At 43.8% G+C, this 22,701-nt stretch overlaps 1 protein-coding gene across 2 annotated transcripts in view; it reads left to right on the plus strand.

Moving 5' to 3' along the window:
• Window positions 1-22,701, plus strand: part of LOC115282216 (protoheme IX farnesyltransferase, mitochondrial) — a 126,683-nt gene that overhangs the window by 69,499 nt on the left and 34,483 nt on the right. For both annotated transcript variants that reach the window (XM_029928119.1, XM_029928120.1), the window contains exon 5: window positions 19,153-19,223. In XM_029928119.1, the coding sequence (XP_029783979.1) occupies window positions 19,153-19,223 (71 nt within the window). The remainder of the gene's footprint in view (window positions 1-19,152; window positions 19,224-22,701) is intronic.

Genomic DNA, 22,701 nt, shown 5'->3' on the forward strand with positions numbered 1-22,701 from the left:
ACGGAATGTTCTTTGCTTTTCTCTGCAGTTTAGTGTGTGGTTCTGTCGGCAGATTTTCTTTGGATTTGTTAAATCCGAATGGTGTATAGACGATATTAAGTTGAAATCTCAGTAATTTCTGGTGATTAACCAAAATCACAGTTGATAAAATTTCTTTGGAATGAAGGCAGCTGTTTTTGTTGGGAATGAAAAAACCGTTTGGGTTAATTTTGCAAGCACATCGCTGATTTTACATCTTAGAGTATTCTCAGTTTACTGTGTATGAAGAATCACGGGGATCACTGAAAATGCAGGCTCCCTGTCTCCACTGTTTTTGAAATTCCAGGTGGGGCCTAGGGATTTGCATTTTTAATTAACCACGGCAGAGGATTTGGATGCAGGTGGCCCCTGAACTACAAACTGAAAAAACACTGTATTAGATACTGCAGCATTCTACTGCAGAAACAATAGAATGTTTTTATTTTTCCCTGTGTTTGAAGACCATCATCTACATTTTCCACCTTTTTATTTATTTTATTTTCCATAGTTCTCACTTAACCAGAACTTTTAGATTTCAGACTTGCAGATCAGTAACACGTCTGCCCTTCGGTTGAAATCTTTTCATTTGTGTGTCTCTGTTTTTGATTTAAAATCACCCGAACTTCAAGTTTACTTCAGTTGTCCTAAGAACTTAAATCGGTACCAAGGCTATCTGAGGTTGTGTAAGCGAATGAGCCATTACATGTGCAAAAGAGTTTAGATTGTTCTTTGATCTTAAATTGTTCTTTCCTGAAAAAAAAAATTTTTTTTTAAGTTTCTGTATTTTGAGAGGGTGGAGACGGGCTGAGAGAGAGGATCCCAAGCAAAGGCTTGTCCCTGTCCGCACAGAGGCCGATGCAGGGCTTGAACTCATCAACAGTGAGATCCTGACCTGAGCTGAAAGTAAGAGTCAGTCACTTAACCACTCAGACACCCAGGGACCCCTTAAGCTGTTCTATTTGCAGTTAGTGAGGACGTTGGAAAGGAGGATTTTTTGTTGCTGGTCAGAGTATAAATTGGGGCAGTCTGTTTGGAGAGAAATTTGGGAAGCATGGTTTAAAATTCTTAAAAATATAAATTCTCTTCAAACCAAACTTAACATTTCTAGAATTTTTTCCTCAATAAACTATTGAAATGTATGCAAATACTTTATATTAGGCATAATTTGAAGATACAAAAATGGGCTCGGTTAATGTAAATTATGCTTTATCCAGATAATGGAATATTATGCATGACTTAAAAGTCACATTTTCGAATACTATTTAATGACACAAGTTTCTGAGTGTTAAAGGAAATAATACTAGATTATAACAGTGTATATGTAATATGTTTATGTGTATATCTGAGTGGTAGATCCAAAAATATTTCTACCTTCTAACCCCATAATTCTCCTTTTGGAAATTAATGTATCCCAAGTGAAAGTAAGTAAATGTTTACACCTCTTTTTAAAACACTGAACAGAGATGAAAAGATTAAAAATAATTCTCCCCGTGCGAGTTATTACATATTTAATGTCTTAATACAGAAAATCAGAAAGAACGTGTTAAAACAGCGTGGTTAGGACACTTATGAAAAGACCATAACAGCTGTCTAAAATGCATCACTTGAGAATAATAGAGTGAAGGGGTAAAAATACATAGCATTAAGGCCGACTGGGAAGTCCACTATTTTGAGTGTCGGGAGGAAGGGAGAATTTGAGGCCCAACATCTGAGTGGAAAAATCTCTTGGGTATTGGGAAGTCCTTGCTATTTTCAGTTTTAAATGCAATTTGTAAGTCTAAGTGAAAGGCCATGTCCTCCAACAAACTGCCTATTTTCCATTTAGTTTGTTGGTTTGATAGGTTGTTTTTTTGTAATTCTATCAGAGCTCTTTAATTCCAGAACTTTCTTGAATGGCATGGGGCAAGTCAGTGTGTTTCAACATTTTCCTACAACCTGGCACTCGTTCTACATTAAAAGTGAGCTGGTCCCGGGACTCCGATTCCGATGCTTTCAACTGCTACTCAGAGTGATCATTGAAAGGGTACACACGAATAGAGTTTCCTAACAGGAAAGAGCATCACTCAGTCATAAAATGTTGGTTCACAGCCCTTGTCTAATTTTTTTTCAGCTCACACCCACCGATAGGCATGGTACTGGATGTGACATGCCGTGATCTGACACTTTTTTCCTGAGCTTCCCAGGTCACTGAATATTATCTGCTTTTAAAAAGGGTTTTAAAACTTTGTAGATTGTGCCATAACACAGGGAAAGCAAAATTTACAGGAACTTACTAGCCCGTGTCCTTGGATATTAGAATTCTGTCAGATAATTTAGAAGTGATTCCCCTGCCGGTAAACACCCAGTGTGCTCTTTGACAGGAATCAAATCACTTGAAGCGCGCGCTCACTGTTCCCCTTCTAATGCTGACCGCTGTGGTGGTGGCAGGACCGGTGTTTGGGGGCTCACAGTCCTTCTGGGTTAAGGTTAGTCCCCCCAACCCTTGGGCGCCAGCCACGTAAGTCAACACAGACTTTTGCTCCGAGTTCTCTGGTGCCTTCTACGCCAGTGCCTGGTGGACCAAATTTTGGATGTAGCAGTACTGAGAATCAGTCCTAGCCCGTCCTGCCCTCTGAACTTATTACTGGCAGTTACTATCTCCATTTCCCTGAATCTCCACTGCCTCCTATTATTTCACCAAGAAGTATCTTATCTCCAGACCTGGAGGCGGGGTCTTGGTCCCCTGCCACCTGAGGGTCTCATCCTGGCCATTGTCTCTTGCTAAACCACAGGGACTCTGGGATCAGACTGCGTGGGTTCAAATTCAAACCTTATGACCCAGGTTAATTACTTACTCGTGTGGGGCTCCTTTCCCTCATCTTTCAAATGAAGATAATGGTAACCCCTACCTGATAGAAGCGCAGTGAGGATTATGTGAGATAATGATTAAGGCTCCAAGTGCGTAGCACAACTGGTGCTTGGGAGCAGTAAACCACCAGAAAGTAATAACTAACAGTAGTACGTGGTTCCCAGTTTAAAAAACAAACAAATCCGTGCATTGCTGTAGCCTTATCGGGATAAAAAGGCCCCATCCCATCGGTGCTCTCTGTATTTTGTTTGTCTATTATATTCATTCAGTGATGAAACTAACTATAGATTTTACCTGCTTTGCTAAAGCTGTGAACAAATAATCATGAGAGGTGAGCATTTCAGCAAACCCTGACAGTGTCAGCCAGGATCCGTCAGTTTGTTCCTCATCACGGATTTGCCGGTTGCCCCGCAGGAAATCTGCTTCCTTCATCGCTACCTCCGTAGCTGTGGGGGAGCATTGTTTTTCTCAAGTGGAAAGCTGATCGGAATAAAAGGTTTTCATCATTTTATTATGGAAGTTACATAAGGCAGTTTCAAAAGAAGTAGCCTAGTTACATTTTTTTATGCCTAAATAAGCCAATGGGATTTCTTGGTGATAAAATAAAGTTGTGTCATGATTGCAGACTTAGATATTTTGTTCATCAGCTTTGCAACTCAAGGTGGAAAAAACGACAGACGTGCACCTTTGAAGGCTGATCGTACCAAGAAGGACATCTTTGTTACCTCTAGTACCTTAGCATCAAAAACGGTTTCAGCATGGAGTATTTATTGGATTGTGGCCTACCGTGCTGGTCGAAATGTCTGTCAATTCTTGAGCAAACCAGAGTATGCTACCATAATGGTAACTTAAGACAAAACTTCTGAGCAACGTGGACTTAGCAAGCTGGACTTCATTGAAAGCTCTGGGCAGTATCATGTTGGACCAACATTCTTAAGAAGTGAAGAAACCTTTTATAAACAAAACTTCTTTAAGTCTGTTTAACCTGCATGATCTTTACAAGGACCTTCCACCCTCAGATGCACCTAGGAAAGCACTTGTGACGAACATTTTCCATTTCTAATTGTTTTGGAAAACCTAACCTACTTAAGGTGGTTTGGAAATGTAATGTCACATTTAATGTTCTGAAGTAGTCCCAAACCACGTGCCAATCTTTTTTAGAAGAATATACCCACAATTATCTGGATAATTCATTCTTTTTCTCCTTTTTTATTATAGTAAAACTTTGAAATGAGAACAAAAAACCATAGACCCACCCCTCTGAAATAAAGTAAGCTATAAATTAATTCATTCATATAAATGTAACTATCATTAAATTTAGAGTGAATCATTAGTCATTAAATTTAGAGTTCCTTATTGCCCTTTATGAAGAATATTTTCCCTTTTCATGTGTAAGTGATATTGAAATAATGTATTCTTGTTTGCATATTCCTGCATGGGTTTTTATTTTTAATTTTAAGTGTTTTAATTTTTTTTGCATTTTATATTCTTAAGGGTAGTCTCATTGACTTGTTATGAGACTGTACAAATTTTAGATTATTAAATATGTAATATATGGGGTTAATCTTCAGTGACCCTACTCCTCATTTAATTGCAAGGTTACATCAGATTTCCTGGCTGCCCAGATCTCAAAATCTTCACGTGGGGTGGGAATTGTATTTAAAAAAAAAAAAAAAGACACTTTTAATAGTATTAATTTGTAAATCCTCACTGATGAAGGAAATGATGTCTCAAATATATTTAACTTGCCATTTTGGAAAAAAAATTGATTTAAACTAGATTCTGCTTTACTGCTGTTCCTCACAAAGTCTTTCAAAAATTCACACAGGGATATTCTCTGGGGGTTTTAAACCTGATTATAAGTTGCAGCGCTAATTTATCTATTTGTTAGAGATTTGTTGACAAAGTCCCAATCCTCTCCCCTGATGTGACTTGTCTTACTAATTCATATTATGGCATAAAGCCTATTTTAAAAAGAAGGTAGAGTATTTCAGTCTACTCTTATTATAGAATAAAAGTCGCTGGCATCTGGACAGGCTAAACCAAATATAGTAATGGTTAGATAATTTGGCATTGCAGACTGTGGTCTTATAAAGATATTTATTATCCAACATTGTTTTATATCATTCCAGATTTACTTATAGAGGGTCTGTTCCTTTTTATTTGCTGTAGATTTTATGGGAGTGATAATGGCTGTTGTTATTTAACGTTTTATCTTGGAACATATAATTTAGAATTTCTCTGTCTCCCTAAGAGAAAGCAATACATGGTGTGGATAATTTTTTTTTTAATAGAGGATTGCATAAAATTGAGAATTGTGGGCCATTTGACATTTCCAAAGTGCCATCTCCTATTAGAAATGCACTCAAATAAGTTTTTAAATGTTCTGTCTGTAAACTCTGACTTTGGATATTGTTTACAATTTAGCTGAGTACCCAGCTTTCCATCATTTGTTATTTTATTGTGACCGTTGCTAGTACGGGACCCTTCAAATGCTTTCACTGCCTCCCATTAACAAGAGTAAGCATCTCTTAGAGAACCTGCCCTCCCACTAGTGTCTTTGAAAAGAAACTTGGGATGCCTGGGTGGCTCATTTGATTAAGCGTCCTATTCTTGCTTTCAGCTCAGGTCATGATCTCATGGTTCATAAGACTGAGCTCAGCATCAGGCTTTCTGCTGACAGTGTGGAGCCTGCTTGGGATTCTCTCTCTCCTTCTCTCTCTGTCTCTCTGTCTCTATGTCTCTCTCAAAATAAATAAATAACCATTTAAAAAAATAAAAAGAAACTGAAAAGAAATGTAGTCAGTAAAACTAAAATCTTTTTGTTTGGAAGTATTTCATTAAGACATTTAATAACACTCTTCCTTTAACTCATATTTGTCAGAATATTTGTCAGATTGCTACTTTATGCAAGAAGTTGTGTAAACATAGAAAATCATACATGAGAGGCGCCTGGGGGGCTCAGTCAGTTAAGCGTCCAACTTCAGCTCAGGTCATGATCTCGCAGTTTATGGGTTCAAGCCCTGTGTTGGGCTTTGTGCTGACAGCTCAGAGCCTGGAGTCTGCTTCGGAGTCTGTGTCTCCCTCTGTCTGTGTTCCTCCCCATGTGCGCTCTCTCAAAATGATAAATATTTTTAAAATTAAAAAAAACATATATGTGAGAACATATATATATTCCTAGTATTCTAAAAATCACCTCAGAGACAGAAAACGATAATGCAGACATATAATGTATTGTAATTCTTTTTTTTAACTACTTTTTATTGAAGTATAGTGGACATACAGTGTTGTATTAGATTCAGGTGTACAACAATGATCTGACAATTCTGTATAATAAGCTGTGTCCACCACGGTAACTATAGTTACCATCTGGCACTCTATGCTGTTATTAGATCTATTGTCATTCTTTAAATATTGGGGTTTGGTCACCAAATGCCATTTATCTAAGCTGTATAATCTTACTAATAAAGTCATAGTCACACATAAATTACTGTAACTCATAGGCATTTTGAAACGCGGCCTACTTTTGGGGGTTCAGCTGATAATTGGCAGAAAAGTTAGAAATATTTAAGTTCTCTTTATGCCACTGTTAATTGATTAGATTACACCTTTTCACGAAAGTTGCTCTTGAAAAACCAAAATGCACCTCTGAACCCTCCTGTACATTTTCTAGTAACTCAGGATTTTTAGCCACGTCTTAGAAAAGTAAACATTTTTCCCAGTTTGGTCTCTACTAGAGGAGGACTGGAAATATCTGGTGTGCGGACTGACCTCTTTGTTGTATTCGGATCATTCTGGAAGGTGGCCCATGTACATGTTACACTCTCAGAGCACAGTGACTGCGCTTACGGTGCCTTCCAGGTTTTTGTTTGGCTTTTCCAGAAAGAAGCCACATACTTAAACTTGCGAGGGTTCTGGGAAAGTACCCAACACCCTGTGCGCTGCGCACAAGGATGTCTTCCCCGAGTAGAGGAATTTTGTCCCCATTCACGGCTGTCGGGAGACAGACACTAGGCCCTCCTCTGTCGTGCGGATGGTCTGGCTCTGTATTTAGAGACACATTTTGAGCGTGTCTGACGCAGAATTAAGGCATTTCCATTAATAGGTTAAAGGGAAGGCAGTAGAAATAATGTAAAATCTATCAGAAGTATTTTTCACTTCGTGACTATCAGATAACACCTTCTTAAACCCTCTGAGAATGTCCCGGTGTTATCTTATGTGCTATTTTTATCCTTTGGTGCAAGTATTATTATTTCTGTTATCTTTTATTTATTGTTATTTTGATGGAATAGTCATTGTTTTAATTCACCATTCCACTTTTTACATTTTTTTTTTACTGAAATTCATTAAGAAACACATTTTGTAGTAACACTTGCTTTAAACATGAAGGTTTCTAACAAGCTATTTTGAGATCATTTGAGTGAGTCAGTAAGGGACTATTTGAGGACGGTGGAGGAGACAGGCAGCAGAGAGAGTTTACTAAAGTCGGAATACGTCATAAGGGTTCCCCCATCACAGAATCCCAGCGATGGAGGCATCAGGGGGTCATTAAAGAGAGGATTCAGGCCCCTTTGCTGAGGTAACATTTGGTAAGAAAGTTCGTGTCTCTTAACTCGCCAAATCATTTCCTTTTTCAGTCGCAGAGTATCCCCAAGTTCAAAAACAAACTGTAATTTTATAAGAAATGCGTTAAGCTTTCAATATGTTACCGAAAATTCACAGAAAGAACGTGTTAATGATTTTTCCATATATATATGTATATCTATATTCTCTGATACGTAAAATGAATGACACATGTATTTTTTCTCATTCCCCCCACAGCCGCCTCTTTTTTGTTTTCTTTCTTTCTTTTTTTGGCTACACCACCCGCTTCCCTTTTCCCTCTGCTATGTAGAGCAACACGATGGATGATTAGACCAACAGGTGCCAGGAGCGCTGGGGCAAGCTGGCTCCGCGCCCCAGGCGTACAGCGGAGATACTGTGTCACCACCTTCCGCCGTATCGCCGCGTCCTTACCAGGGAAGGGATAACCCAGTTGAAATACATACTGCAACCCCGGAGGGATTAAGTGTGTTTCCTTCGCTTTATAGTTCAGAATTTTACAGTCCCTTTGTTTGGGAGTTCTCAGATTGCTTAACGATTTCTCGGGCCCGGCCCCGTTGTGACCAGATGCACGTTGCAGCCACCAGGCTGTCGACCCGCCAGCTTTATTATCAAGCTCAACACGCGGTGTCCTTTTCTGAGTAGATCCAACCATCCTTCGGCGGTGGAGTCCTAGGGAAAGAGGATTTTGCTTACGTCTTGCCTTTTAAAAATGTTCATGTCCTAATTTTTTTTTTTTTGAAGAGTGGCATTTAAACTCTTCGTGGTATTTTAGGGAGCTGCTTCAGAGGTCAGACCCTTGGCACAAGATTTTATCACTGTTAACGCGGTCAGCAGCCTGCCTAGTTTATTTTACAGCCGTGGAGGGATCCAGAAGAATGTATTGGTCTGACTGTCCTGTGTCCTGTTAGATTAGGATGAGCTGACTATATAGCATCAAGTGAGAAAAGATTTTCTCATCTTGTAAGCCCTGGTTTATAAACCATTTTCTTTTTAAATTTTGCTGTCAAAATACCTGTTCACATTAACAGCCTTGAGTGGGCTTTAGTGCTTTTAGTTGTTGTTCTTCAGAACTGGCCTTCTGAAGAAACAATTTTTTAAATGGTGGGGTTTTTTTGTTTTGTTTGTTTGTTTGTTTTTTGCAGAGATGGGATTGTAGTCCTTGGCAGCTGTTAGAGCCGAAATTCCTTTGAGTTTATTTGGAGGTTTTGGAGGGTTCGTAACCTCAGCCTGGACCCCACTCTGGCTCAGATGTGGGCCCCAACTTCATGTGTACTAGGAAAAGAGACCATTGTCTCTCTCTTCCAGACGCCGGCCTTGTGCTAAAGTCAGGCAGTGGCATCGAGGCGTATGTGGGGCTTGGGGGAGACTGGGGGCTGGGGGAAAATCGGTATAGATGAGGGTAATCCAGCTAAAAGCCATGAGCTGAGTGTGCTGTAGAGAAAAGGGGTAGTTGACGGAATAGCCTTCCTGGGAGGCGGGAGGAAAAACGGTCACCAGCCTGGGTGGAGGGACCAGCCCTGCGTGGGAGAGGAGGCCGCACATGTCTGCGTCCGCGTCTCCTGGGGTGACAGCAGGAAATGACAGTCCCCTGTTAGATGTCACGCGGGGAAGGGAAGGGGTGGAAGGGAGGTGAGTGGCCAGACTGAAACCTCCTTGCCGAGAGGCACAGCCAAGTTGGCCAAGACGTCGTGCAGGCAGTCCAGGACACAGAGGAGCCGCGTGAAGGGTGGGGGTGGGAGGGTAATGAACTTGCGGTGGGGAGGGTGGGCTTTCCAGAGCAGTGCCCCCTCCCCCACACCCCTCGCACCCCTGTGGAGAAGAGCCCACCGGGGAGCCAAGCAGCAAGTCCTGCGCAGCAGCAGACAGGAAGCTGGCGGTGTGCCCACCGGTGACAGGTGGGCAGGTGGAGCGCAAAGTGGGGGGGGGGGGCAGCCCCATGGGCCACCTTGCGTCTGGGAAGCTCACTCCGGCCACCAAGAGATAAATTGGTACTGGGGATCTGTACTGGCATCAGGAGGTGGTTAGGATGCTTTTACAAGCAATGGGACCAGAAGTGGGGGCTGGAATTGAGGGAGAGGCACCAAGTCCACGTGGGGGGAAATGGATGTACTTGAGAAATATCAGGATCAGCACTTTGTCTTCCTGTGATTCTTTCTGGGGAATAAGAGTTCTAATCGGCTAGGGCTTCATAAATGTGGGTTGTATCCTAGATCAATTCTGTAATTATTAGTTAACCTAAAGGGGGTTCTGTCCAAATATTGTATTTATAACATTTAGGTAGAATGTTTGTATTATCTTTTTTTCCAAAGTGGAAAATACATTGTCTTTCTGGACAGTTGTAAAATACAAAAGGGTAAAGGATAAATAACCCCAAATCTTTCTATCCAGAGACAAATACTTTAAGTGTTTTGATGTATATTCCTTCCACCTTTTTTCGGAAAGCAATGTTACAAACCCAAATCTCTCTGGACAGGAGAAGCAGTGGCCTATTCCATGGTTTTCTGAAACTGGTCAAAATTGATTGGACTCTCTGAGTTTTGTTTCTTACAGGATATGGTACTTTGTGTGTCTAATAAGTGCCGGGAGATTTTTACACCCTTCTGCTATTTTCCCTGAAGAGTGAAGACTTAAAATACAACTTAAGAAGCGAAAGATGACTTGAATAACATGTTTAGAGGAGAACACTGCCCCTCCCCCACCTGAGGCAAAAACCGCTTCTGACGAATGCACAAATGCACTCATGGGCTCAGATGCCTCCGGAAAAATCAATGGGCACAAGGAGTCTTGCTTAACTTGTTTATTCTGGGTATGGCAGTAGAACATGGGTAACAAACAAAGAGTAATGGCTGACTGGGTATCTTAACTGATTCGTAAGCCGAAAGTAATGGCCTGCGAATCCTGCCCGATAAGGGGCCTCTCCCTGTGCTTTTATTTATTTATTTATTTTAGCGTCCCTTTTAACTTGGCCCGAGATTGATGGAGGCCTTATCGCAGACCCGGAGCGCTGTGAGCCGGACTGGAATGACAAACAGTTGTTGACAGCTCTGAGGAGATGGATGGAGAAACAAACACGGGCCAGGTTCTCGTGTTTGTTTTCCTATTGAGTCTGGAGAAGAATGTGGTCCTGGTGAGTCAGCGCAGGGGAAAGAAGGCTGCGCCTTGTTATCAAAGTCAATATTTTCCGAGCCTGACTTACCAGCATCTCCAGAATGCATCTCCTCTTTCGCACAGCGTACAATCAGTCAGAGTAAGAACAGGGACGTTCATCACTTGGGACAGGTTCTCTTCCTGTCCACCCTTGGTGGCTGTTGTCAGCTTCACACATAAAATTCAGGAGTAGCGTAGGCACATGTCACCCGTTAGGATTAATACGCATAGTTTATATCTGGGCATCCGCTCTTTGGAGTAATAATAATTACTAGGAGGAAAGCATGATATAATACAGAAGCACATACGTCATAAGAGGCATCTAATAAATATCTGTCCGTCGGCGGAACAGTGTGCTGTATCTTCCGCAAGTCGCTTGGAGGAGAAGACAGTGACCCACTCACCACGCTATCCATAGAGCTGCTAAACCAATTCCCAGACTGACTATAGACAGAGATTAATGTAAATTATTATGTTCGTATTGATTAATGCCTTTCAGATACTTCAACTAGGAATACCTCCACTGCCGTAGGCAGGGTACTTTATAAAGTATGACGTATGGCATGAAGTGATTTGGGGGTGTTGGTCTTCTACGTGAGTTACCAATAATCACGCCTCTGTCTGCCTAACCTCTTCTTACCCTCTGCTGGTAATAGAAGTGTTCTTTCCTATAGAGAAAATAGCGGCTGTGGCTCGAGGGAGAGACTGCGTCGTTGTGTGTCTCCACCAGCACCCCTTCCCCGCTCAGAGGATGGTCACCTCATCCCCTGGCCGCAATGCTGGTTCTGGACTTTTCTTGCGAGCTGTCAGGAAGCAGACTTTCTGCTAAGGCTGCCAGGAGCGTGAGAGCCTGAGCCTGCCCGTGCCGTTTTGGCATCTGATGGAAAGAGCCTGCGCACAGAAATATGCCGGGCAGACTCAAGAGATGAGAAGAGCTGGAACCATGACACTGAGTCTAGTCATGCCCCAGAGCAGCTGCCCCCTGTTGTAAGGGATCAAGCTCCATTTCTCCTTGAGCTACTGTGAGCCGCCTTTCCATCACTTGTAGCCCCAGAAGGCTCGCTGGAGGGGGCGTATATGACCAAGTAGGAGATGCTGGGGTAGAACCTGGATAAAAAGGAAAAAGTTTAAAATGAAAAGAATGCCAGAAGCCCAGCAGACTTTAATGAGGAGAGAGGCTGAAACATGTTCTTGAAAATGAACACCGATGGATTAAAAGTAAGTTGTTTGCTGAAGGAAAAAGCAGTCTCCCACCCAAGTACTAACCAGGCCCGACCCTGCTTAGCTTCCGAGATCAGACGAGATCGGGTGCCTTTAGGGTGGTGTGGCCGTAGGCTGAAAAAGCAAAGTCTTCTTCCCTTCTGTGTATGACATGGCTCTACGTTTGAAATACTCGCCAGTCCTTGGGTAGTAGGACATTGGAAGCCAGAGGCAGAGGCCTGGAAAGGGTTGATGTGAACTATAAAGGGCCAGAGGAGGAGCCCCAGAGGGTAACGTGACCCCAGGCATCCGCGTTGCATCCCTTCTCCACTTCCTTTATCCTGTGCCCTGGCCACAAACAACTGAAGGGAAAGGAAGACCTGTTTTCCTGGGCTTTGGTTTGTGAATCCAAGGAAGGACTCTCAGTGGCCCAGTTTGAATCAGATACCTGCTCAGTCAACCAGTCACTGGCCAGGTACGCATACTGGCTTATACGGCCTTTTGGGACCCAGTGAACGGAGCCTTCCAAAAGCAGGTCAGGCAGACGCCTGACCCCCAGGAGAGTCCATGTGGCCTGAGCAGCTGTCCAGACTGCGCCCGCTACCGGATATTACTTCTGCTGTCAGTCAGAGCAGGTAGGATGTGGGAAGGGAGCAGAACAGTATAGTCTAAGGGTTGCTAATCCTGCCTTTGTATTTTTTTTTATTTAGAAATGTCACCAGTCTATTTCATAGTGATTAAGGGTTTTTTTTTTTTTAATGTTTATTTATTTTTGAGAGGGGGGTGGGGCAGAGAGGGGACAGAGGATCCGAAGAGGGCTCTGCACTGACTTCGGAGAGCGTGATGCAGGGCTCGAACTCCTGAACCATGAGATCATGACCTAAGCTGAAGTCAGACGTTTAACCGACTGAGCCACCCAGGCGCCCCTATATTTTGTTTTCAATACAAATTGCAGGAGTTTTACTTTACTACTGAAGACGTAGTTGGAGCCAACTGAAATGATACCCACATTGTGAAAAAGATTATTATAAAACACAGGAATGCAATGTGAGTCAATTAACAAGCCAGCTCTGGGTTCTAAAGTATTTTCATTCGTTATCTAACTACACTGAACTTTGTTTTGGAAATGTGCTTAAATATCTAATGTGAAAGGCATTATAGAACATGATAGAAATTATGGAAAAGTAGCGTAACGAGTTGTGGTCCCTTGGTGCTCGGAAGGATTGTCCGGCGCTCCCTGAAATGAGCCATCGGTCTTGGTCAGTGTGGTTAGCACGGTGTTTCTATTCAGATGTTGCCTGTCCTGGTCAACATAAGCATTCATGGGAGTCAGATGCTCCCGCCAAGTTCTGGCGTCCAGCATCCACCTACACTGCACGTTCTAGACCTCAGTTCCTGTCTCTGGATGACTGATGTACAAAACTGGAGGCAAGCTAGTATCCTTCTCTTATCCAGATGAAGTAATTCCTTCAGGTCCCGAACCACGCCTTGAGAACTGCCAAAGTACTTCTGTAAGAGTTTCTATGTTATGTGAGCTAACACCTTAGCCTGCATTTAAATAGCCTGCTTTGTAATGGGAATCCTCATTACCCCTGTGAAATTAAATTATTAAGTAACGAAGAAAAGATTATTTCAAATACCTATAGAAAGTGGTGGAATGTTGGGGTAGGGAGGGAACTTAAACAGAACATTTTAATTACATGTAACTTCATCTAGTTCAAGAAAATATAGATTCTCAGGGGCAATGAATTTTTAATACTTGTAAATCATTATAAAATGAACGTAATATTATCTACAAATGTACATATTCATTTGAACTAATGGTTCATTGAATAAATTATTTGTGCCTATTTGCATGTTCTCTTTAAGAATTATAAGTTCACGTATCTCAGGAAGACTGTCATTCAGAACTTCATAGAGGATGAGCGTATTAAGAAGTTAAATACTTTTAACTTTCGGGCACCTTGGTGGCCCAGCCGGGTTGAGTGTCCGGCTTCAGCTCAGGTCATGATTCGAGGTTTGTGAGTTCGAGCCCCACATTGGCTCGGGGCCTAGAGCTGCTTCAGATTCTGTGCCTCCCTCTCTCTCAAAATAAATAAATAAACATTTTAAATACTTTTAAACAGTGGCAGTGTTGACAGTAATAGAGAGGAGGCCCTTACTGGGGGTTGGGCAGACCGGCAGAACCACTGTGAGTGACGTAAGGGATGTGTTGTGGGGGCTCAAGCCTAACGCGGTGCTAGGACTGCAGCCTCTGGAAGGCTGTGGCGGTGCCATAGGTGGTGCTGGGCCAATGACAGCAGGACTGTGGGAGAGGGAGGGAGGGGAGGAGAGAGGAGAGCAGGAGCTACCAGCAGGCTGCAGGGTTGAGGCGAAACTCCCCAGAACAAACCAGAACTCGGAACTCGCGTCTGTGTCTCGCCGTCAGACGGCGCACAGACGTGGCCCGGGGTTCGGAGACGTGGCCCGGGGCCGAGCGCAGGATCGGCTGCGGCCGGACCTCCGGCAGGAGCTGGGGAGGCTGCAGGCCCACTGCCCCTCTGGCGCCCCGGGCAGCGGGCAGGTTCCCCCCGGTTGGGTGTGAGCCTCAGTGGTGCCTGAGCTTACAGCGGTTTTGCAAGCGTGGGCCTGGCCGCGCCTCACTTCCACCATCCAGATCCCGTACCCGCCCTGCAGCTGTCCCCGACCGTGCAGCTGTCCAGGAAGGGAGCCTGGGGCCGTGTGGCTCCGGGTTAACCAGACTGGCACAACATCTTGTCAGCTGAGCACCGGGACACGCTGTTGGGTCAAACCTCCCTCCCAGAGAAGAGCGTACAGAGCACGTGTGATGACAGAATCCCTCTTACAACCCCAAATCCACTAGCCCAAAATTCACTAGTCCCTTTTTGCATCTTTGGGTGATGGTATCCCTCCTCAAGCTGGGTCACAGTCCCCCCTTTGAAGTTTGTCCAGCTTCAGTTCTGAGACACGAGATTAAATACTGTCAGTATATATATATTCAACACTAGGAGAAAGGGAGAGAGGCATAAAAACTTTGATTTATATATGCAAATATGTTTATATCCAAAGAAGAGGAAAGTACTCAGAAATACTACATTCCTGGTATCTGTACCTGGTCACAGGACCAACTGCTGGTATTTCCAACTACCTTTGTGTGCTAGCCATGTGGTGTTTCCCTTGTCCTTAGCACATGAGATGACCCAAAATGGAGTCCTTGAAGGGTCTGGAAGTGGAACTTTTATTTATTTTTTATTTATTTAAAATAGTTTATTGTCCAATTGGTTTCCATATAACACCCAGCGCTCTTCCCCACAAGTGCCCTCCTCCATGACCACCACCTCTTTCCCCCCTCCCCCTTCCCCTCCAACCCTCAGTTTGTTTTCAGTATTCAACAGTCTCTCAGGTTTTGTGTCCCTCTCTCTCCCCCACTTGTACCCCGCTAGGAGGAATGTAAAATGGCAATCCATTTTGTGAAACAGTTCAACAGTTTCTTACATAGTTTAAATCTGTGGCCCAGTCTTTACTTGTGAGAAATAAAAGCACATGCCCGCCCAGAGACTTGGACACAAATGCCCAGAGCTGCTTTCTTGCAATAACCCCAAATTGGAAACAACCCAAATATCCACCAACAAGTGAATAGATTTGTATTAGTGGTATTACCAATACATATAGTGGAATATTGCTCAGCAATAAAAAAAGAATGAGCTGTTGATACACTGAGCCCTATGATGAATCTCAAAATAATTCTGCCTCATGAAAAAAAATTCCGGAGAGAAAGTGCTTATTATAAAATTCAATTCATGTTAAAGTCTAGAAAATGCAAGTGATATATTGATAGGGACTCAAAGTGGTTCACTGGCTGCCTAAGAAAGAGCTGTGGGTGGGGGAGGGGATTACAGCCAGGCATGACAAAACTTGGGAATGATGGATAAATACGGTATCCTGATTGCCGTCATGTCTTCATAGGTATAGACATAAATCAAAACTTCCCGAATTATATCCTTTATATGCAGGTATTCTACATTAGTTATATTTTGGTAAAGTTAAAAAGCAAATGGATTGCACCTAAAAATGGAAAATCTATTTTATTTGCCACCTAGACTGACTCTAAAATGGTGTGAAGGGGCACCTGGGTGGCTCACCTGGTTGAGTGTCTGACTTTGGCTCAGATCATGATCTCCTGGTTCGTGGGTTCGAGCCCCGTGTCGGGCTCTGGGCTGGAGCTGCTTCCGATTCTGTGTCTCTCTCTTTCTCTGCCCCTCGCCTGCTCATGCTCCACCTCTATCTCTCAAGAATAAACAAATATTTAAAAATTAAGTAAAATAAATAAATAAATAAAATTTTAATGGTGTGAAATCATAAACCGACTAATTTGCCTGATCTGTTGCTTTTTAAATTGTGTAATTTTATTTTAATATTTCTTTATTTTGAGAGAGAGAGAGAGAGAGAGAGCACACACACAGGAGGGTCAGAGAAAGAGGGAGAGAGAGTCCCAAGCAGGCTCTGACCTGTCAGCACGGAACCTGATGCTGGGCTCAACCCCACGAACCATGAGATCATGACCCGAGCGGAAGTCAAGCGTGGGAAGCTCAGCCCCCGAGCCAGGTGCCCCTGATTGCGTAAATTCTTGACAAGTGTATATTTCACGTATACTGCTTCAGTTTCACACAAGGTGCAACCGCACCTCCCGGTGGTTGTGACACATTGTCCTGGGGGGTGAGAGGAGGAAGAGATCACTTCAAAGTAGAGGTTTGAGCCTCCATTTGGGTGGTTGAATTTGAACTTAGTCTTGAAGGAAGGTCAGCTTTGTTAGCTGGAAAGTCAGGAACCGTCAGGCCAATCCGCGGTGCAGACGTAGGTGCGGAATGAGCAGACATTCCCTGCGTGGGGGCTGCAGTGTGACATTGTGCGCGGTCTTAAATCCTCACAGCAACTTCGTGAGGTGGACGGATTCCTCTCATCTGCTACTGATGAAGCTGAGGCTCCAGACGCCAGCTGTTTCCCCCAGCCTCGGAGTTAAAAGCAGCCCAGGGCTCGGACTCCCCAGGGCACTTGGCTGTGTTCACAGGACAGTGACAAGTGTGGCACGGGGACAGAAGTAAAGTGAGTGATCAGGTCGCAGATAGTGGCAGGGTGAGATGAGGGATGGCCTTCAAACCGTGTACCATACAGTTTGGACTCTCAGGGGCTCCTGGGTGCCTCAGTCAGTTGAGCGCCCAACTCTTAGTTCGACTCAGGTCATGATCTCATGGTTTTGTGGGTTCGAGCCCCACATCGGGCTCTGCCCTGCCCCCACTTGAGCTGTCTCTGTCCCACTCAAAATAAACAAATAAACTTAAAAAAAAAAAAGAGTTTGGACTTTCCAAGGCCACTGGAGAATAAGCAGTGAGGAGAACATTAAATCATTAGGTATTTTTGAGCAAGTAGTTTTATTATGATTCCATACAAGTGGTACTCGTACAGCAAAATGGGAAGGGTAGATTTGAGACACATATGAAGTCTGAGTTACCAGGACTTGGTGGTGAATATTGTTGGTCAATGAATAGAAGAAATCAAAGCTGATTATAAAGATTTCAATATGAGTTATATGAGAAAAGGTTATATATTTGACCCTCCCCCCAAAAAATCTGGGGTACTTGATTTGCATGGATATGTGTTGAGTTCAGTTTGGAACACATTGCATTTACGATTATGTTAAAATATCCAAAGGAAAAACACCAGCCATCAAGTGACATTACAAAAATCAGATCTCAGGACAAGGGCAAGATTGCACACTCTATGGAGAGTTGGGGCGCCTGGGTGGCTCATTTAAGCACCCAACTTCAGCTCAGGTCATGATCTCATGGTCCTTGGGTTCAAGCCCTGCATCGGGCTCTGTGCTGACAGCTCGCAGCCTGGAGCCGGCTTCCGATTCTGTGTCTCCCTCTCTCTTTGCCCCTCCCCCCCACTCTCAAAGATAAACATTAAAAAAAATAGTCATAAGCACCTTGCATATGCCAAACATTATGCTGTATGTCCTATCATTAATCCTCACATTAACCTTGCAAGTCATATTACTGCCCTCCTTTAGCCGATGAGGACATTGGCTTGCAGACCGTGTTACTTCGCCACTCCCAGCTTGTAAAGCGGAAATGTAACCCTCATCTCTAACTTCAAAGTCAGGACCCTTAACCTCTATGCTATCCTGAATTCGTCTAGCTGCTTGAGCCTATCATGAAATTTCTGCCTCCTGTGCCTTTCTTTCTGTCGGCTTTCCCTTGCATCGAGACCGCTCTTTCCTTCCCTCCAGTCCCTTAAAGCGTCGGACTCCCGTTGAGTCTTTAAGTCTGTTGGAGAAGGCTTGGAAGGAGCCTCCCCGGCTGGTTCCGAGTCCATCGTAGACCCTCTCTCTGTCGTTGTATTATACACGTTATTATAATCATCTGCAGGCCAGTCCTTCCATTAGAGGAAAGGGTGGCAAACCTTTTTTCAGTAAAGGGCCAGAGAGTAAGTGTTTTAGGTTTCCTGGGCCGTACCATCTGTGTGGCAACTACCCGGCCCAGCCCCTGTGGTTTGAAAGCAGCCAGAGCGAGGCGTAGACAAACCAGTGTGGCCGAGTTCCAATACAACTCCATTTGTGGACACTGAGCTCTCTGGCTTTCATGTAGTTTTCACATGTCACGAAGTACTCTTCTTTGGATGTATTTTTCTAATGAATAAAAAATGTAAACAAAAACCCACATATTATTATCTTGTGAGCCACTCAGAAGCAGGTGCGGGCTAGATGTGGCCCATGAGCTAAGAGCTTGCTGCCCCCTACACTATAGTATGAATTTCTTCTTCTCCCTCTTTGTTAGGGTGACCATACCAATGTAGTGTCCAAACTGAGCTGCTTTGAGAACGAAAGGGGTCACTGGAGTGATGCTGGGACCACAGCCTAGGCAGAGAAGGGTTGTTACTGTAGTCACAGGGTCACCTCATGGTTGTTCTGGACTTCAGTCGCCCATTTCCCAGGGTTCATTTATTTCTGGTCGATTCATAGGCCTTGGGATGTGTGCGGGGTTCTGAAATCCATTGGAGCACTGATGCTTTACCCTTGCAACAGTGGCTTTGGATAAAGAATAAGTGGTTTTCAGAGTGGCTAAGTGTGGGACCGGTGCACGTCCTGCACGAATTTGTGAAACTTCATAATATGCCTCTCCCAGAGAATTTTCCTCCATCGAGTACATGGGTCCGTGCTATCAAAATTAAAATGAAATTTGCTGCGGACAAAATGAGAGAGCAGAAGCAGAAGAGAAGAATTGCTTCACATTATATTTAATGCCTCCTGTCTTTCTTTTCCATCTTTTTTGCAGTTTTTTGAGGTGCCGTTTGATTCAAACATGAATAGGACAAAGAACAGACCTCTGGTTCGTGGACAGATCAGGTAAACTCACGAATACAAGACTCTTTCGCCGTCTAGAACATTCATTTGCTGGTTTATCCCGAATCGTTTCCCCCAGTCTTGTGCCTTGAGTTGTGAAGGGCAAATCACACGCCCGCAAAGGGCCATACCGGTGTGGACACACAGTACTTTTCCACTCTGCCCAGAGTGCGCTGCAGACACCTACAGCCGGCTCAGATCCGCAGTGCCGTGGTCGGGGAGACTCCCCCCGTGGATTTCTTTATGAGAGCCCGCTTTGAAACATGGACCCGTTCACGTGTGGAGGCTGAGGATAAAAACATTCCTTCCATTAGCACAGTGATCTCAGACCAGTCCCTACAGGGGCTCCGGAGGAAGGTCTAGTCAGAGCCCTCGGTTTTCAGACAGACTGAGAATGCTGTTATCTGCCGAGTGAAGGGCTGCTTCCATTACTCTCTCTCCCAGATTCAATTAAGTAGAGCTAAAAGGCATATAAATATTTTAATATCACTAATGGTTAATAATTAGACATTTTAGCTTCCTGGAGTCCTTGAAGCTGGCATTTAAAGTTTTTTTTAATTCAATGGATATTATCAGCCAAAAAGAGTAAAAAGAGGCAAATGGTTGGTACTGACTGTTGTAAGCCCGTGAATCCTGCCCTCACGTTTCCAGGCAGTGCCCACGTGGAGCTTAACACGTGTCAGGTAACACTTGCGGATCAACCCGATCACACATCTTCACTAGAACCATCAAGGAAACAAATGCAGATACATTCGGAAGTCTGTGTAAAACTGATATTTAGTATTAGCTGCTTGTAGCCATTCAGTTCTTAAGTGAATTTAAAATACTGTTATATTGCCAGGAGCCGTGGAAAGAACCGAAATCTCATATCTACTGATATTTGATTTCATTTTTTGAAATCTAAATAAAGCCATCTGCCATGTGTTTATTTAAAAAGTGTCAGAAGTACTTTTATTGTTATTAATTTTTTAATGTTTGTTTATTTTTGAGAGAGACAGGTGAACAGGGGAGGGGCAGGGAGAGAGGGAGACACAGAATCCGAAGCAGGCTCCAGGCTCTGAGCTGTCAGCACAGAGCCCGACGCGGGGCTCGAACTCAAAGCCGTGAGATCATGACGTGCACTGAAGTTGGATGCTTCTAACTGACTGAGCCCCCAGGTGCCCCAGAAATACTTTTGAGTGATGTTTTATAGGCTGAAAATTTTTTTTTAATTTTAAGAGGGAGAGAGAGAGAGAGAGAGAGCGAGAGGGAGAGAGCGAGCAGGTGTGCAAGCATGAATGGGAGAGTGGCAGAGAGAATCCCGAGCAGGCTCCGTGCTATCAGCCCAGAGCCTGATGCGGGGCTCAAACTTAGGAACCATGTGATCATGATCTGAGCTGAAATCGAGTTGGATGCTTAACTGATTGAGCCCCCCAGGACCCTCTGGGTGAGGCTGGTTTAGAAGAGCACGTGCAAACTCTGTAACCCATTCCAGAAACTAGAAGCCGCTTGTGCTCCTGGTCAGATTTCATGCAAGCTCTTGTCCCTTTCCTCAGTGAGGCCGTACCCTCTAGAACCAAGGCACATGCGGGACAAGCCCAGGAAGCAGCCATTAGGCATCTAATGGTGGTCAGATAGAGGCCTGCCATTCTACCGCTGTCTCCTCTCACTTTGCCCAGTCTGGTCATTTTCTGCACCCAAGAACAGCAGGTGTTTCAGTGCGTCCCGAGTGGGGGATTGGTGGCTGGCCTTGGCAATGCCTATCCTTTAAGGGAGACAGTCTGTCCTCTAGGTGTTAGTCTTGTTCAACTTGTAACTTCCTCGTTTGTTTTGCAAGATGAGCTGGGCAGAGTCTCCTTAATGATATAAACCTTAATTGCTACCTAACTTGGGCTCTGAGAGGGCAACTTACAGGGCTAGAAAAAGAGACTCAAACTTATATTAAGAGCTAGGACGTATCTTATTAAATCGGTACAGTTGTAGGAGCGGTTCCGAGTCTGAGGCAGAATGCCTGCACGGTGAGTCATGGTTTTCAAACTGCAGACTTTGTATCCTGCCAGTTAGTCCTTGTTGTAATTTAGTGAATAGTCATCTCCGACATGGGTGTTTTGTAAGTGGCTGGCTGTGGGGTATAGTGGAAAGTCTTACAGACCATCCAGTAGCGTTTATTCCTCGGCTTTGGTGGGTCTGACATCCACAGTGGCTATCAGGCATTTGGGTGCAAAGCCCAGCCGATTTGTTTTGAAATTCTTGATTTGCCCCATCTGATGTGGCCTGATCTGCCTCGTTGAATCTGCCCGGGTCACAGACTCTGCAGTTTGGTGTGTGCAGTGCAAGTTCCCATCACTATTAATGAGCAGCAGTAAGCATGTTGAGTCCGGGAAGGAAGTCCTTGGACATCTTTGTCGATGACAGCTGTTTCCACCTTCGTACCTAGCTTGGCTTCACTCCATCCTAGACATATCGTGACCATTTACTGGGTTGGAGGGAGAGATATATATGGCATTAATTTTTGTTTAATTTTTTAATGTTTTATTCAGTTTTTGAGAGACAGCGAGTACCAGCAGGGAAGGGGAAGAGTGAGAGGGAGACACAGAATCCAAAGCAGCTCCAGACTCTGAGCTGTCAGCACAGAGCCTGACATGGGGCTTGAACTCCCGAACCACGAGTTTATGACCTGAGCCAAAGTCAGATGCTTCACCAACTGAGCCACCCAGGCGCCCCATATATAGCATTAATTTTTTATTTATTTATTTTTATAATAGTTTATTGTCAAATTAGTTTCCATATAACACCCAGTGCTTCTCCCCACAAGTGCCCCCCCATGACCATCACCCCCTCCCCCCTCCCCCTCCCCCTTCAGTCCATGGTTCGTCTCCAGTATTCAGTAGTCTCCCTTGATCTGGGTCCCTCATTCTTCCCCGCTCTCTTTCCCCCTTCCTCTCCCCATGGTCCCCTGCCAGGTCTCTCCTGTTAGACCCATGAATGACCCAGCAATAGCACTGCTAGGGATTTACCCAAGGGATACAGGAGTGCTGATGCATAGGAGCACATGTACCCCAATGTTTGTAGCACTGTCAACAATGGCCTAAACATGGAAAAAGCCTAAATGCCCATCACCTGATGAGTGGATCAAGAAGATGTGGTATATATACACCATGGAGTATTACATGGCAATGAGAAAGAATGAAATATGGCCATTTGTAGGAAAGTGGATGGACCTCGAGGGTGTCATGCTAAGTGAAATAAGTCAGGCAGGGAAAGATAGGTACCATATATAGCATTAATTTTTTAAAGTGATTGCAGTTTAGTTTGAAAATTTTTATACTGAAGTGGATAAATTATATTCTAAGAAGTTAAAGGAATATAGGTAAGGAAGGAAACATATGTCTGGACTAGTTCTATTTTATTTATTTATTTATTTATTTATTTATTTATTTTTATTTTTATTATTTATTTTGGAGAACCTGGGAAAGAACCATGCGCACCCATCAGGGCATTT

Source organism: Suricata suricatta, chromosome 17, assembly GCF_006229205.1.
Source record: "Suricata suricatta isolate VVHF042 chromosome 17, meerkat_22Aug2017_6uvM2_HiC, whole genome shotgun sequence".
NCBI lineage: Eukaryota > Metazoa > Chordata > Mammalia > Carnivora > Herpestidae > Suricata > Suricata suricatta.